General features: G+C 48.4%; 1 protein-coding gene across 1 annotated transcript in view; it reads left to right on the forward strand.

Annotated features, from left to right (window-relative positions):
* The window catches only part of LOC118256162 (rho GTPase-activating protein 7-like), a 41,547-nt gene extending 24,986 nt beyond the window's left edge, over positions 1–16,561 (forward strand). The window contains exons 2-11 of the mRNA XM_050713565.1: positions 7,140–7,211; positions 8,190–8,271; positions 8,793–8,856; positions 9,478–10,823; positions 11,288–11,458; positions 12,177–12,336; positions 12,917–13,115; positions 14,143–14,362; positions 16,053–16,167; positions 16,463–16,561. Of these exons, the coding sequence (XP_050569522.1) occupies positions 7,140–7,211; positions 8,190–8,271; positions 8,793–8,856; positions 9,478–10,823; positions 11,288–11,458; positions 12,177–12,336; positions 12,917–13,115; positions 14,143–14,362; positions 16,053–16,167; positions 16,463–16,480 (2,447 nt within the window). The 3' untranslated portion in view covers positions 16,481–16,561. The remainder of the gene's footprint in view (positions 1–7,139; positions 7,212–8,189; positions 8,272–8,792; positions 8,857–9,477; positions 10,824–11,287; positions 11,459–12,176; positions 12,337–12,916; positions 13,116–14,142; positions 14,363–16,052; positions 16,168–16,462) is intronic.
* The last annotated feature ends 1,251 nt before the right edge of the window (positions 16,562–17,812 follow it).

Below are 17,812 nucleotides of genomic sequence, written 5' to 3' on the forward strand. Positions count from 1 at the left end.
AAAGTAAAGGTTCTCACAGTTCCACGAAAACCACTGTGGCAAGGGGCCTAATTACAACACAGTAACCATGTCCTATGGCTGGCTCACATTCTGTAGCTGGCATCTGACACTGATTTTAATCATGGATCCCAAATTGTGTTCCATCTAAGTCAAACAGGAAAAAAAAAATCTGTCTATGAGACACAGTATCTCCATTGCATGATGCAACATCAGCGCCTTAATTTGTTGTGTGCAGGGTAGAGGCAACATCATTCCAGGCATTTGTTGGGAAGGAAAAAATGAAACAGTAGCTAATTTAGTAAAAAAATCAGTAATCCATCAAAATGACACTGGCACAATGGTAAAATATGGAGGTAAACCAGCAACTTCAATAGCCGTGAAGTGTGGATTTGCCTGCAGTTATTCCTTCCCTCTAAATGAATGCAGGTAATAGGAATGAGACATCTATTCTGTACGGGTAGCTACGCTGTCTGATGGGATGGATCTGTCTACACGTGGCCTGTGTGGATGTCTGCCCTGTGGTACGGACAGCTGTCCTGGGTTTGGCACCACACAGCCCTGCTCCCATGCGTGTCCTCACCGCAGTGCCCCGCGGGCCGGGCCAGGGCAGAGGTGGTGCCCCGAGTGTCACAGCCCCAGGCTGTGAGCTCAGTCCTGTGCTGGGGCACCGTACAGCCTCTGGTAACAATCTGGGGGGACACTACAGCAGCTTTCTGTTCCTCTTCAAGAGTATTAGTGTTAAATAACTCCTGGGCTTTCTGTGCTTCAGATCATGTTCTTCTAATCACTCGTGCTTTTGTTTCACAGTTTGATGCTTTTAGGAAATTCTCAGTGGTTTTTCTGACTCTGCTGCATATCTTTGAATACCAGCAAATGTCTTTCAAGTGTATTGACCAGGTAAAGACTGCATTGACCTGAGCTCTGCAGCTGCAGGCTGGCTCAGCGCACCTCAGAGGGGCTGATAAAATACCTTTCTCTGAAATATCACTTACTGACCTGCCTCTGTTGGGCTAAATAGTTCATAACACGTAGGTTGAACTTGTCGCACATGCAGTGCTATCTTTGGCATTTTGCAGAATTACGGAAAACCTAGTGCTACACCCTGAAAGAGCATGGACAATATCCTTGTTCGGCACTAGTTAATTCTGTGCCATGGGTTTATTGATGTTGGCTCCACTGGAAGCAAGCAGTTACCCGTCCTGTTACCTACAGTTCCTCCTAGGAATTTTGCAAGTGTGTCTCAGTCATGTAGAAGGGTGCTGTAAAAGATCAGTGATAAGGAGCTGCTACGGCAGAGGAATGTTGTATCTGCTGCTGTTGAACAGCCAGGAGAACCAAAGCACAGAGAAGCAATGGGCCTGAGATTAGACTGCAGGGAGCTGCATCTGCTGTCACCTTGGAGAAGGCTTCTCAAGTGCGGGTCTAGAAATTAGAGAGTTACACTCTCGCTTCTAAGGTCAATGGGAGTAAGACACCTAATTCCCCTGAGCCCTTTGAAATTTCTGTAGAGCAAACACTACCTCTTCTAACTTACACAGAAACAATTAAAAGATCATCAAACACTGACGAGCTAGTTAATGTGATCTGCAAAGAAAATACCTTTAAACTTGTCCAGGTCCCAGTAACTGACAAGGGAGGCAAAGGACAAGGACCTGAGTAAAGATCTTAATGGCAGCTTGGGAGTCCCAGTAATCAGCTTGGGAAGCTAATGCCAAAGAGCGGATAAAGATGCAATTAAGCTTGCCACAAAGTACAGGGATATATTGCAGTTCCCAGCTGTGATAACTGAAGAGTTGGCTGCGATTCCAAAATACCAGCATGATAGTAAAGAAGGAAAGAAAGGCCAAATATCTTGGCATTTTCTTTTTCTAGACATTCATATTCAATTATCTGTATGGAGCCTAATTTATCCTGGCAAAATTCCAAGCAAGAATCCTTTTTTTTTTTTTTCCCCTCCATTAGGTTGATAAAATAGAATTAGTCTTTGCTATTTTGCATTGCACACAGGACAACAGAATAAACATTTCCTCTTATTTGTGATCTGTCTCCACTTCTGGAGAGTTTGGTGGTTTTACAAGCCCCGACTGCTTACCCTGGTCAGTGCAAACACCCTGCTCTGAAAGCATAACACTTAAGCTGTCAACATTACTGAGCAGACAACACTTTCAGACTCTTCAAGAGGCGATACCTCAAGAAAAGACAATTTTTGAAGATCCCGTCATAGGTTACTATTAGGTTCTGGACATCCTCAGGAAATCATAGTGCTAGTGCAGCAAATGCATTTTTCATAGAGTGCCTGTAAAGTGCAATACCTCATTAGCAGCTATAAGTCAGAGGGGAGCCTACAATTTTTTATAACCCCAGGCTATAAAAAGATGCAACTGGAAACTCATCATTTTATCTTCAAATGGACCCTGAAAAAGCCTCTTCATCTCCACCACTGCCAGCTCAACCAGTAACAGCAGCACCTAAATCACTGCAGAAAGAACCGGCGACTCATGAGCTATAGGAAAAACGGATTGTGGAATTTGGCATGTGGCTGCCAAGTGTGCCCAGGTCTTGTTGGCTCATTTTCTGGAGGAGGCTGAGGGGGACGATAGTTTAGGACTGCCAGCGATGAGAGTAGGCAGCAGCACCTGCCTGGGCTGGAGCAGTGAGTTCTGCCATGCCAAATAAAACAGGTTTCAGAGCACAGGCTGTGGGCATCCATTGTCTGTTGCTGTAGCAGGATTAGCACCAGGTGGAAAAAAATCTTCCTATGCAATCACCAAGATTGGGAAAGAGCAAAATTCTCTGGATTTTCTTCCAGTTGCCTTCCAGGTGGGTGTAATATGTAACCAAATAAAGCCAGAATCAGTCGTAGCCTCTTTTCTGTTCGCCTGTCTGCACTTGCATGGCACGGGGAGGAGATGCTACAGGAGTGCCTCGTGAGCTGGCTTTGTTGAGAAAATCTGTTCCTTTTCATAAGCACTACCCTTGGACCTTACAGAAAAGTTGGAAAGTAGTGTCCTAAAGCCTCTCCAACTGTTTACTCGCTGACATGTTTTGGAAGAGATCGAGAGTTACACACAAACCCCTCTAACAGGTTAAGACCTGGCCACCAAGTGGTTCCTACCTGTCAGCACTGGCACACCGCATTGTCCGAAGGTGGAAGCAGAAGTAGTGCATCTGCCATGACTTTTAAAAATCTCCTGAAAAACTGCTCCGAAGGTAGGAGAGCAGCAATGAGACCCAGTGTGGAAAGCAGGACGTGTTGGCCAGGTTTCCGACTGGGCTGGGGGCTGCTGGCCACCAGCTGCCGTCCCGACACCTCGCCCTGCCTGTGCCGCGGCTGGGCACTGGACGCGTGGTTGGCGATGCAGAAAGCTGAATTGCCACCAAACTGATCTTGCCAAGAAAAGTGAAGAGTTTTCTGCAAGTTTGGCTGGCTGGGCTTGCTCTCACAGGCTTGGAGGTGTCAGGGCAAGCAGAGGAGAGGAACATGAAGCTGAGAAAAGGAAGGAAAGACCATTCCTCTTCTGGCAGCAGATCTGTGCAAGTAAAATGTCATGCTGCATCTTGAGAGTGAGTCACTGCACATATGCTTCCAAGCAGAAATCTGCACCCTCCCCTTTTGTTTAAAGGACATCTTTTTAAAAACTGAAGTACAATTTGCCACTTTCTTTGTTAGTTGAAGCTCATGAGCATCTTGTAGCAGACGGCTGGCCTCTTTCATCACCTGCTTCTGGCTGGCTTCAGGTGCTGCCTCTCCCTTGCTGTTAGGAGAGGGCTTCTTGGGAGAGAGCATCCGAACCTCAGCACAGATGTTTTCACTGCTGCCTGAGCTAAGTGTGCAAGCAGCACACCGTGTTACCCGTGGTCATTCAGCGAGGGATTCAATAGGTGGCGCAGCGTCTGGTTTCTAAGTGCGTGATGAGTCCGGGTTTGCTCTCCAGTTTGCCAACAGGATGGCGCTCAGGCGGGGGAGTGCTGTGTGTTAGGCCTGGAGCCCAAGTGGGTGAAGGAGAGGAGGCACCAGCCAGGCTGAGGTAGATGCTGGGGCTGCAGAGAGGAGGGCAGAGGAGCACAGGCAGCAGCCGTGGTGAGCAGGGTTGGCTGGGGCTGTTGGGGCAGGCGATCCGGTACAGCCGTCGGCTTGCCTGCTGGTGCCAGCGGGACTGGAGGGAACCAGCTCCAGCTCAAAGCCGACCTGCCTGAAATAGCACAGCCAAAGGATCACACAGGTCATGTGTTTGTGTACTGGTTCTCATCAACATCTGGTAGTAACCCGTTACCCGTGGGGAAACAGCTGACTTGGCTTGGGAATGTTGCTGGCGGCCCCTGATCTACAATAGGATATTGGGGTTGCAGGAAACGTTTTTTTCCATCCGCCTAATTATGAAATCAGTGCATGAGAAAGAGGTGCCATGCTGGAGTCGTTGTGCTATTCATGCTATTGCATGTGTGCAGGTAGCACCAGAAAAATCTGTAAAAGAAAATTGTCATCCTCTTGTACGACATCTAGCTTGCAGGCAGAGATGCTGCGATAGTATTTGGGGTTCTGTCCTTGCCAGCTTTCTGAAGGCTGCCCCGTTTCCAGTTCCTGTTTAGGAAGAACTAACATCTCTTTAGCAAGCACCTGAGCAGCCCCTCTAGCATCGAGAAGAACTAAGCAATTGCTGTCAGCCTGTATTTATTGTTACATCTGTTTTAAAAGCAGGTCAATGAACCTGAAATATTCTTTTGTAGTGAGCGTGCAGATACAGAAGTGGAAGGGAAACACCGCTCAGCCAACGAGGCTGCCTGGGAAGATGCGTGTCGGCAGCTCGTGGCGAGGCGGAGCAGGCAGGCTGTGGAGCCAAGCTACGGTCAGAAGGTGGGAAAGGGTCTTCTGCACAAATGGCTCATCTGCTCTATTTGTTTTTCAAAAAAACCCACAGTGTGAGAGCCCTTTAATAGCCTCAAAGAGTCTTCAAGGCTGGTCTGGGAATTTCCTTTGGTCGGAGTAAAATTCCTCGGCATCCTTTCTGTTTATGATTTCAATTTCCAGCGGGACTGGGAGGAGGCAGCAGAGACATCCCCAGAGTGCAGCGGTATCAGCAGGTCCCTTTTGGTAGTTATTTCAGCAGTGAAGGAATTGTAGTAAATCTAAATAGCTGTAGAGATACAGGCTATTAGTGTGCCTTGTTTGTAAGGCTGCTAACACAGCTGTGGCATTGCAACATGGGACTGTGCAAAGGCACCTTAAAGGGCCTGGGGATTTAAGGATCTACATTAGCAGAGAAACTTTCTCCTATGGAAGGGGCCACCTGTAAGTGTGAGAATGTCATCGTATTTTCTGTCATCTTCATGGCTAAGGTCATTGCTAGCTGTGAAACACTGTCCAGCCTCTTCTTATTTGCATCACTGTCCACGGTGTGGTTTGCTCTAAAAATAGAGTTGTATTTTCAGCGTGTTGGGAGCTGGGGAAGTGTCAACACTGAGCCAGCCACGCTCCTGCGGGAGCTCGGGAGCGCCGTGCCCAGGCTCGGGCTGCGGGAGGTGAATGCCCAGATGAGCACCCCCAGGGTTCCCCCCGGCAGAAGAGCGCTGGGTTTTTCCTTCATGGGCTGACCCAAGTGCAAACCTCAGCGTGCTTTGCTGTTGTGAAGACTCATAGTGTCAGACTGGTCCTCCTCGTGGCTCTGCCCTGCAGATCTCTTCTCTTCTCTGTTCTGCCCTGTGAGTACAATGCTCGTGTTTTATCAGTCCCCTGCCTCAGTGCTCAGTAAATGCTGTGTTATGATAAGGATTGTGATAAATTGTGGTGCTGAGTGTAGTAATAAATGTAAGCACAGTGGATATCGGCTGTTGTGGAAGAAATAATTAATTTCTGTTCTGCAGTTTGAAAAAAGGAGGCGTGCATCCTTATTGTGCTGGGTTATCACTGTGTGCTTGGAGGGAGAAGCCGCAGCTCTGTGCAGGGAAGCCTTTGTTATGGGTGCCATTGTCCGAAAAAATCAAGGGCTACTGGAAGTAATGCTGAGTTTAGCAGTAGAGTAATAACCACAGGGAAGGTCTGGCAGTACCTGGTAAGTCTCTTTAGGCTGACACACTGGTGACTTACAACTAAGAGGTCTCAACAACGCAGGCAGGGAATTTGGGAATTTCAGCACGTGGAGGAAATGTCTCAGAGTCCTGATCTTTGAGTGAATGGGCAAAGAAAATAGACTCAAGAAACAGGCGTGTTCCTCCAGTCTAGCGTGCTAAATGTTAAGGTGCTTAGAAACATTGCTCTCCAATGAGCATGCTGGATGATAAGGTGCATTTACAGCATTTCTTTCAAAGGAGTCGTTGCCTTTTGGTCAGTGTCTGTTGTGATGTGTGCTGGATTACGCTCAGATGTGGAAAGCATGCCATGTGGGATCCCTCTCCTCTTCAACAGACCCAGACCTTAGAGCCTGCTGGCATGTTCTCATGCTAAACATGTTTATGTTTTTGAGGCATCTGGTGAGTGTTGTGTGATTCTGTGAACTTGTATTCGGCTTCTGCTCCTGTGGGAATGTTGCAGCGTTGGCCACAGGGCTTTATGAATTGTCACAAAGTGAGCAGTGAGTTCTTGACATCTGCTATGCTGAAGTGGCTGCCAAGTTGAGCTGGTAGTTGGCAAGGAAATAAATATTGACAGACCCTAGCAACAGGTACTCCTGAGAACCCTTTTTCTGGGAATGCTTAGGCAGTGTCCGTGTAATTAATGCGATAGCATTTAAAGACTATTTATAGGATTTGTTTGCGTCTTATCAGCGTCTCAGAACTGGAGTGCATGAATGGGTATGGGCACACGTATCACACACCCGGCCCTGACGACTCCTTTCAACATGTAACAGATGCTTCTCTGTCCAGACTTCGGGGCAGCTGATATACACTGATGTATGGCATCTCAAGTACACCTTCATACCTAGGCTCTCACGTGTTTCACGTCTATCCCATGTCAGAACAACTGCTCCAGAGGTGTGTGCAGGTTAAGGATGTTGGATACAAGAAGTTCTTTCCTTTCAGTAACACACTGACAAAACACTCAAGATCCTTTGAGAATCCACCAGATAAAACTAGCGTGCACATATTCCAAAGGCACTACTCTTGTGAGCCTGTAAGTGAGCAATTTTATGTTCTCATTGCAGAAATTGAAGCCAGAGAAGCCTGCGACTGGCTGAGGGCTGCCGGCTTTCCCCAGTATGCTCAGTTATTTGAAGGTAGGATCCCAAAGCGTTGTCCAGCAGCTGACACTGAATTTAAGTAGAACTGCTTATATAAATAATCTTTCAGAACCTGGCAGTTTTTACAGGAGCACTTCCAAATTCTGCAGTATCTTCATGCGGACCTATAGATAGTATACAACATGGTGTGTGTTGTGCAGAAGTGACACCTTAATGAAGCTGGCATGGACACCAGAGAATGCCACAAAGGACTAGATCTTTCCTGGTTATTGTTAGACTGCGACTCAGTCAAATTACTGCTTTTGTGATTTTTAGTTGCTTATACTTTACTTGATCTCTTTTCCTTAGAGTATTATGTCTATTAGAGTATTATGATGCACTGACTGCAGCCAAAACTCATCCAAAGCTGTGTGAACTGTGGTCTGGAGCAAGATACAGTCTCAATGGCATTTTTGAAAAAGGATGTTGGAAAAATTGTCTTGCAATCATAACTTTTTCAAACAGCCACTCAGAAGCAGCCAAACACAGTCAAACAACAAGATTTCTGCATGTTTTCATGTTGCTGAAGCTGCAAAGAGTGCTTATTATTTGTGGGGGAAATATGGATTTGTTGTGAACTTGTATAATTTTCTACAACTTTTGTGCTTATAACTTAAAAATGTTCCTTTAAATGTTTATTGTTATAAACGTCACTGAATGTTAACAAAAGCTAATGTATTTTTAAGAGAGATTTTATCAAAGGTCTACAGTTCAAAGAATTGACAGAAACTTCTGCCTGCTTTTATATCCACCTTCCCTGTTCAGTGCAAAATTAAAAATTGGAAGTTGAATGATAGAGCTAAATTTGAAAGCAGTATACCATGAACCTTGATGTCTCGCTTGCTTAAAGGACATTTGTGTGAATATATAGCTATAGAAGTAGGTTTTTGATTTATTTAAACTTTGCTAAACGTGGAAAATTCAGAGTCTTTGCCATCATGACTCAGACTTCAGATTCAACTCTTTTGTTCACAGATATGCAGTTTCCTATTGACGTAAAAACTGTGAGGAAAGATCACGACTTCTTAGATGCAGATGCAATTGAATCACTATTCAGGTAAATGTTAATTATGAATCACCTTTAATAGTTGCCAGAAGGTGTTTCACCTTTAATAGGCTCCAGAAGGTGTTTCATCTTTTCATAACTTAGCTTTCATCAGAGACTGACCTTCTCCACAGAGCTGCAGTCCAGCAGGTCAGCCCCCAGCCTGTGATGGTGCATGGGTTCCTAGGTGCAGGGCCCTGCACTTGCCTTTGTTGAACTTCATGAGATTCCTCTCCACCCAATTTTTCAGAATCAATCATTAAAGCTCATTATATGATTTTAATGTGACTGTAACTGATTAGGTGCAGTCTTCCTTAGCTTTAAGATGGCAGAACTGGAACTGTGGACATCATGGGGTTGTTAGTGGGCGCTGGTTATGGTAAAATGCATGGAGAACATCTAACAGTATGCCAGTCTTTGACACCAATAATGCAGGCACAGTTTAGAACTTTGCTACTACTTTGTAACAAGTGTGTTTTCAAGAGAAAAAATAGTTTAAATTTAAAACTTTCATCTTTGTTCTTACACCCTAGACGACTGAACACACTGAACAAGTGCGCATCAATGAAAGTGGAAATAAGCCATCAGAGGAAACAGGTATGAAATATAGTTAATTTTCTCAGTAAAAATGTGATTACTTGCTATATCAAAGAAAGAAAGAAAAAAAAAACTGTTTTTAAAAGGTGTATAGATTGCTTGTTGCCTGGTGCTCACTTGGTGTGGGAGCAGTACAGCAAATGGAGCACCTGGTACAAACAGTAGGTGAGGCTGAGGTCTCCAAGAGGGTGTGCCAGATGCTGATGCTGCCATAGTCCCACAGCCAAGTGCTTCTCTACCTGAAAATGGATGAGTTTTAGTTGTAGAAGCATGAAGTGTTTGATTTCTTTGTCTTTAGGAAAAAAAATATTTTTCAAATCTCTGGATTTGCAACAAAACTGAAGTTTTCATCCTCAGATCAAATCTGTCATCTTTTCCCGTGGTAAACTTACCAGGTTTGTCAGCATGCTGAGATGTAATGTGTCACCTAACAAATTAGGTGACAAATTTTCAGCTAACAGAACAGACCCCAGGGCAGACCTTCAGTAACTGAATGTTTACATTTCCGTATGTGGGTCCTGGGGGCTTTGAAGGCAGTTGGTCTCATTTTTGTTACATTTTTGATAATTTAAAGTTTCAAAACTTTGCCCTTGAACTATACCTTTTTTTCTTCTTTCTAAGAGCGATGACTCTGATGATGATGAACCTTGTGCAATAAGCAACAAATGGGCTTATGAGCGGTGCAGTCAGAAGTGGTCTCGTCTTGACAGCCTGGAAAGTTTCGCAGGACAAGAAGGTGCTGGTGCATCGGTCCCAGGCAGTCCAATACTGAAGAGCATCAGCAGTGAAGACACAGTCCTTTTGGTTCATAGTGAGAAACATGATGTGTCCTCAATCCACAGTACTAGCAGTGGTGACAGTGATGTTGTTAGCTTCCCCAAAGCTTTTGAAGATGTGGAAACCAGCACGAGTTTCATGAGTAAAGTTGCTTCACTGGACTCTGCTTTTAGTTGTTCACCTCCCCCTAGTGAATTTTTAAATATCACCAGTGAAGAGAAGCTTTTGGATAGGTCACCATTCAAAAAGAGGACGAGCCTTCTAAAGAAAATGGAGAAGTTGCACTTAAGGAGCTGCAACTTAAGGAGTGGTCAGTCAAAGGCCAAACCCATAATAAGCGAGCCTGTTCTTCTGGAAGGGTTTAATGAAGAAAAAATGAAGCTGCTTAACTGTGTAAATATTGCTGACCTCTCTGGCACCCAAACAAAGAACAATTCCTCCTGTTCTCCCGAGAGCTGCAGTAGCAGCAATCATTCTGAAATCAGCAGCACAGTGAGCACTCCAGGTCCTCTTATAAAACCACAAAGACACTGTGAAAGAAAGGGAATGTATGCAGAAGACTTGGAGTCTGGCAAGCTCTTCCTATGGAACAATGTATCTCAGCAAAACCTCAAAAACGAAGTCAAGTTACAGATGAACCAGATGTTTCAAGTACCACAAGGCCATAAGCCTGGCACTTTCCCTACAGTACTTACAAACAGTTCCCTGTCTTCAATGGACAACTCTTCTGTCAACTGGAGAACTGGGAGTTTTCATGGGTGCAGAAGGAGCCGGAGCAGAAGCAGTTCCAAGGACTCCCAAGCCCCCAGCAGCCCCCTTTCATGCACAGATAACAGGCTGAGTGTATACGACAACCTGCCCGATTTTCAGTTTGATAAGTTGGAGGCAACGGACGTTGGTGATGATGATGTTTTTTCAGAACTGAACAATGTTGTAGAAGATGTCAACGGTCTCAAAAAGTTGGTCGATCAGTGGACACAGAAGTTCTCAGATGATGGGGATTTGGACTTTGCCAGTGACTTGACCTCTCTGTGTCCATCCTCCCCTAAAGAAATCCATCTTGACACAGAGCACTTGGAAGATAAGACATCAGATGTCCCAACCACTGAGGGAGAGAGCAGCTGTGAACTGGACAAGGAGCTCAGTTCTACAGAGCTGATGTACATAACAGACCCTAAAAAGACCAGCAGGTCAGCCATCCTTGGGTTTCCCTAGGAGACTGCCCCTCTGGTAGCATTCCCCATGGATTCTCTCCACTGAAAAAAAACCTGTAATAGCTATTCCAGATCAAAATATCCCTGACTGAGTCTGTTCTGGGTAGCAGAGTCTGCACTGGTAGTGCCAGGCACTTCTGTTCCGTAGGCAGCGCAATATCTACATCTGCTCTGATCTCTGTTGAAAGTAGGGCTCTCATGATCCGTATCAGCACTGTTAGGCATTTGGAATCAGCTAGCTCGCTTACTGTGTTTCTTATTGAAACTTTTGGTACGGCCATAGCACCTCCTGGAAGAGAAGCAGCTTGTTTAAATGCAGCTAATGGGCTCTTCAGGGAACTGTGGGTTGTGTAGAGTCTTAGGGGTTTTGCAAATGTAGGCAGAAAATTAACAGGGACAATGGGAATAGTCCTTCAGTTTGAACAACATTTATCCCGTAGGCACAGGAAGCAACACTGGTCTGTGGAAGAGAGCGAGAACCTGGACAGCCTTTCCATCCAGGGTGACAGTCAGGCAGCTGCCCAGCTAGCCCGGACACAAAAGCTGGCTTTGTTGAAACTCACTACTCTAATGGACAGATACTCCCCATCCAGTAAGCAGGGCTGGAACTGGTAAGTTGTCTAACATTAAAACAAACCGGGTTGGAAAGAGAGAATTTGATGTAAGCAGGTGAATTCCCCTGTCTGTCTAGCTTACATGTGTCCATGGTGAGGAATTCCATCCCATTAAATCTTTGGCAGTTCCGTGGTTATTTCAGTGGCTCCAGGATTTCCTGTTACGGAGGGCACTTCTGCTCCTCACTGGTGGTCACAGATCGTTACTGTTACTGGTTTCAAAGCACTTTGTAGTTTCTCTCTGAATCTGCAGGGCTTTGGCAGAGGTGCTTCACAGGACCTGAGGTGGGAGCTGACCAGGTGGAGAATCCATCTCCAGCATCAAGACCCAGTTTCAACTAAAGCAGTGACACAGTCAGTCACTTGTGAGACTTGGCAATGCCAGTTAGCATCTTGGCATAGGGGTCTGGTGCTTGAAGGAAGTGAAGAAAGTCTAGAAAGAAGTGAAAAAAGACTGCATTGCCCCAAAGGGAGGGAACAGATTTCTCGTGAGAGTTTTTTTCAAGCTAATTTCAGTTTTGAAATTAGGAGGTCACTCCTGTCATGGGTCTTTATGATTTTCTCTCTCTCTTATGATGCCATGTGTACAGGTGTGAGGCAGAATTTGGGGATGTGGCACGTACAAGCTAAGTCCTTTTCCACACATGTAACTAAAGTAGCAAGCAGAACTGTGCTGGAGGGCTAATAAGGTGGATGTACTGCTTTTTGTTTTCAGGACTATACCAAAGTTTATTAAAAAAATAAAAGCCTCCGACTACAAGGGCAAAAATGTGTTTGGGGTCCCCTTGATTCTGAATGTTCAGCGGACAAGCCACCCACTGCCCAATGGCATCCTGCAAGCACTGGACTATTTAAGAAGCCACTTCCTTGACCAGGTATGAGCTCGAAGCAGCCCAGAGCAGCTCTGTTCCCAAAAGGGATCTGCTCCAGAACCAGTCTCTGCTTTCAGCTTTCGGGGGGCCTTCCTTGCCACCACGGGCAGAAAGGTGTGATAGGTCTGAGCAGGTGGCCTGCAGGGGAATACAATGCTGCTGCCTTCTGGGAATACCTTTAGTCCTGTACCGTGTTCTTTGCCTTGCCTTGCTGAACTCATCTGCAGTCAGTTCTCTTGGTGCCTTTTCCTGGTATGGTGGCACGTCTCTGCTCCCTCAGGAGGTCACACAGTGTTGTGGTTCCCTTTGTTCTGTGGTTGCCAGTAGTGCCAGAGCCAATGTGATGAGGAGTCTTGCTTCAGCTGGAATGTGCCACTACGCAGAGATAAAACATACTCACTCATGGTCTGCTGGGGAGGAATATCCTTGCTGCTGCTATTGATACAAAAGTACATCAGTATTGCGTCCTGCTAGCATAGGGTCTTAACTGTCAAAAGGGAAGTGAAGGATCAATTATTATTTGTCAGATACTTGCATCCTGGTAACTCCTCTGTGTCTTTAATATTTTTGTTTTTCCTTGTAGGTTGGCCTGTTCCGAAAATCTGGTGTTAAATCCAGGATCTTGTCTTTAAGAGAAATGAATGAAGCCAGCCCAAACAACGTATGTTATGAAGGGCAGTCAGCATTTGACGTGGCAGATATGGTGAAGCAGTATTTCCGAGACCTTCCCGAGCCTATATTTACTAGCAGGCTTTGTGAATCCTTCCTCCACATCTACCAATGTAGGTAACAAAAGCTATAGTTTTCCAGTTCCTTGAATATCTTATGATACCTCAATATTCGGCTGTACAAGGCAGTGTCCAGACTGGGACTGGTGCTGTGTCCCTTAATAATCTGAGGACACAAATCAGGCAGGACCTGTCTGAAAAGATGACCTCAGTGTGGATCTGGATTTAAACACTTGAGATCTGCATCTTGCATGAGGTTTGTTTGATGCTAGTTTTCTTTTTGCATCTACAAACATTTGTGAGGAGCGCTACAGTTCCTTTGTCCAAAGGATGTGGAACCATTTCCTTCCATTTATTTTACACCTGGCCACTGTCCACCTCCTGTCTTTTGTACTGGGATAGAAACAGCAAATGGCTGAACTCTGCTCCCCATTCCTGTGCCATGTGTGACTTGCGCAGGTGCCCAGATTACTATACTAGATTTTGGAGATAGATAGGGAAGGTGGTGCTTTCACCAAGAAGCACGTTTTGTGTTTCCTGCGTGTGTGCATCTGCTGAAGGGAAAGAGCGGCAATGGTCTACCCTTTGCCGTGGTCAAAACTGGAGAAACCATTCTCATGATGGGGATTCCTGGCAGGGTGAGCCTCACCCACCCTCCTGCAGGAGCTGTCAGGCACAGGGCCTCACCGGGCTTCAGTGAGAGCATCTATTCTCTGCATGCCTGAGGCTGAAAGGAAAAGGTACTGTAGGTATCTACTCCAAACTATCATTGCAGAGTAACATTTTGTGTGGAGAAAAGCCCCTCTTTAGATTGTAATCAGAGCCAGTTCAACATGAGCTCATTAGTAAGGCATTCAAGAAAAAATAAATACAAGCACTCAAGCACCAGCATCACTGGATATGTGTGCATATTGACAGGCAGTTGGTGAAAACTGTACTTGTGTGGTGTGAAGGTGACAATGGCCTTCTTGTTGTGAGCTAGAGCTTCAGTTCTTGTGGTTTCAAAGCCTTGCCTGGCACTCCTTTGACAGATACTTCCTTTGCAAATCACGTGTGATTTCCATAGTTTTTCTGTTTTCAGACGTGCCAAAGGACCAGCAGCTTCAGGCTGTCCAGGCTGCCATTCTCCTTCTCCCAAAGGAAAACCAAGAAGCTCTGAAAATCCTCCTGTTCTTTCTACGAGATGTGGTTGCTTTTGTTGAAGAAAACCAGATGACCCCAACCAACATCGCTGTCTGTCTCGCACCGTCGTTGTTTCACCTCAACACCCTGAGACGGGATAGCTCCTCCTCCTCCACTCGGTATTGTCATCCTAGTGCTGGCATTGCTGCTGTCAGTAGTGTTCTCTGCTAGATCAATGCTTTCTGTAGCTGGCCTAGGACAAGTGTTTGCTTTTAATGGGGACAAAGTGTGTGTGTCACAGGGTTTGTCTCAAGTACAGTTGTTGAGGTCCAGCAGGAGCTGACCACAGCACACGCAGAGCTCTGGCAGCTATGGGAAGGCCCTCGTGTCCTGCTCCTGACGAGCTTCCACGCGAGCCAGCCTGCCTCTTGGTCTCTTTATGGCTGCCCACAGGTCCAGCGCCCCGCCTGTGCCCACTGCCTGCATGAAGGTGGTGCTGCCAGGGGACGTGCAGCTCCTGCACTGGGGACCTGAGCCTGGTGCAGCCCGAAGGCCCTGCAGATACCTGGCAGATTGTAGCAGCTGCTGGCACGCGTGCTGCTGGGTGATAAGGGGCTTGTGCCTGCCAAACCGAGCCACGGGGATGCTGTACATTTATCTCAATAACTACAAGTATCTGGGTTGCATAACATTGCCCGCTTGTACGTGCAGGGAGGAAGGTGCCCTTGGGCCAAAGCAGACAAGTAGTATCTCGGAGAGCATTCGTGCCTTATCTGGTCTCCTGAGGCAGTGCTGTTTGTTTGCTTTATGCCGTGCTCCTGCGTATGGGCAGACACGTATCAGAGCAGAAAAGGACAGCTGGCTTTGATGGCAGCGCTGTGCACCCATCAGCGTAGCCAATTAATCACCTCACATGGCGCTCTGAAGCTGAGGACTGCTTCCAGAGAGCTGCAGAAGCTGTCAGATGTGCTGTTGGCACCCATCAGCGTGATAACGCAGGCTCTGGAGAGCACAGAGAGGGCAGAGAAAGCACGCAGGACCTCAGCCTGAGTGCAGCTGGAGCCTGGGGCTGCCCTGGTGCCCCTGGGCTGAGGCAGCGCAGGGCAGAGGAGCCGCGAGGTTGGGGCAGCTGCTCTGTCCCCGCCTGCAGCCCCCTCTGAGCACCTGGGGAGCGGGCTTTGAGAGCCGTACCGCCTGGGTTTACTTCAGAGTAGAACTGTTGGGATCACAAAGGGAACCTGAGGTTTCTCTTTGCTGTCACTGTGCAGGAGGCAGGTTGCTTTGAACCATTTGCTTTTTTTTTGTAACCGGGCATTAAGCCGCAGTGCAGGTTTCAGACTTCAAAGGGGAGGCTGACAGGTCTGGCTCGGAGGCGCACAGCTGAGGACGCCTCTTATCTCCTGACGCATTTTCAAGCTGTTTGGCAGGAATGCACATAGCTAGACACATCAGAAGCCAGGATTAATGATGTCATATAATGATTATGAATTAAAAAAGGGGACTGTTTTTGAAATCTGTTCAGTGTGGTTTGAGCCAAAAGGTTCTGCGTGGGCTTTGCGTGGAGCCTGATATTTGAAGGCTCCACACAAAGCAATTTGGGGTGATTGCTGTCTTTGGCCAGATGTGATGATGTTTTCGGGAATAAAATACCTTGCCTTGCAAGGGTAGACCTTGCTGCTGGTCAGTTCTGCCTTGGGCACATTCAGGGTATGCTGGGCAAGAACGATGGCTGTGATGTATCTTACTATGTGAGGCGACGTGAGCCTCATGCAGCGCCTCCTGCTGAAGCTGCTGGTTTCCAGCCCCACATTGTGCCTGTACGGCCCAGCCTCTTGTTCACCGCCTGCCTTTCGCCTTCCCCTCCCACAGATTGAGCCAGAGGAAGTACAGCCTGGGGAAGCCGGACCAGAGGGAGCTGAGCGAGAACCTGGCAGCGACGCAGGGCTTGGCCCACATGATAATGGAGTGCAACACGCTCTTCCAGGTATGCTGCCTGCTGTCACAGAGCAAAGCGTGGGGCAGGAGAGGGGCGTTGCCACCCTGGGCTTGGGGCCAGCTCAGCACTAATGCTGCCGAAGGCTGCTCCGTTCCATGGTGGTGCCGTGGGGCAGAGGCTGCCATAATGCTCTGTGGGGAGCCCCAGCCAGGGCTGACCCTCCTGTCCTGGGGGCGCTGGCAGAAGGTGAGGTTTGGCTGCTGGGGCCTGGCTGGACTGCCGCCAGCCATGCCTGTGCCTGGCCATGCACCCCATTAATCTGCACCTGGCCCTTGACCCACAGACTGACTTCCCGGCTTGACCTCGGCCCTTCCTCGTCACTATGGACATTCCTGGCCATCACTGGACTGTGGCTCACCCTGGTTGCTGTCACCGGACCCCATCCTGACCTGGCTTGCTGCTGACCCACCCTCCTGGCTCGACCTCGGCCCTCCTCACCCCAGATATGTGTCTGATGATTGGGACTCAGCTGGCCCTGGCTGCCACCCCCAGTAGCCCTGCTGGCCTGGCTCAGGTGGCATGGGACTGGGTGGCTGTCCTGTGTCCTTGCTGTCACACCCAGCCCCCAGTCCCTTCCCTTGGGGAGCCACAGCCCTTGGTGCCCCCCAGCTCTCAGCTCAGGTCTCACACTGCCCCGAGCAGCAGGGAGCTGCTTCCCCTTGGCTCCCCCGGGCTGAGAACATCCCTGCCCCATGGCTCCTGCCAGTACTGACCCCCAGCCAGCCCCATGCTCCTGAGTGACACCTGCCACCCCCTGCCCCCAGGTCCCCAAACTGGCCAGTGACCTGCTGTCCATCCCAGCCCCACTGCAGGTCCCGATTTCGTCAGTGGTGGCCTGAATGCCCATGCCCAGCCCTTGCCCCCCACCCCCCCCACCCCCCCCACCCCAGGGTGCCCTGACACCTGCTGCCTGTCCCCGCAGTCACCTGTGCGCCACCTGGGCTGGCCTTGGCCAGCGGACATCCTGCACCCTCCTGCTGTAACCAGGGCACTGCGAGGGGCCATGACTGTGCCCCCCAACTCCACCGGGGAGGGGTCTGGTGCCGGGACTCAGGGACAGCCCAGCCAGGCTGTCCCCTTCCTGCTGGTGACTGTGGGGAGAGGCCTCAGCCATGGCCATGCCCGGCCCCGGCCCCACACACCCGGCCCCAGACCCGTCACTGCAGCTGTTCCTGGCCATCGCTGGATCGTGGCTGACCCAGCTGCTGGCACCAAACCTGACCCTGCCTGGCTTGGCCTCGTCACCAGCGGATTCCCCCGATGGCTGGAACCGGTGCCTGGCTGCCACTGCGTGCCCAGCGCCGCTCAGGTACCGTGGGGCGGGTACAGCCTTGGGAGGGCACGGCAGGGGTACCGGGGCATCTGCAGGAGCTGGGCAGCTAGCACCAGAGCTAGGTCATGTTTGGCTTGCTGGCGTGGGTCAGAGTCACCAGGCGTGTGTGTGCGCGCGCGTAACTGCCGGATCAGTGCTGGCTAGCTGTCATAGGTGAGCTCCCCCCCAGCTGACGTATGGGGAGGCTGTGGGCCATATGGCACATACCTACATGTGTAGCTTATTTACATCTCTCTGTATACCTATATTGCTGTGTATGTCCATACACAAAGATACACGCGCACACACATGCAGCAAGCA

The sequence above is a fragment of the Cygnus atratus genome, chromosome 14 (genome assembly GCF_013377495.2).
Source record: "Cygnus atratus isolate AKBS03 ecotype Queensland, Australia chromosome 14, CAtr_DNAZoo_HiC_assembly, whole genome shotgun sequence".
NCBI lineage: Eukaryota > Metazoa > Chordata > Aves > Anseriformes > Anatidae > Cygnus > Cygnus atratus.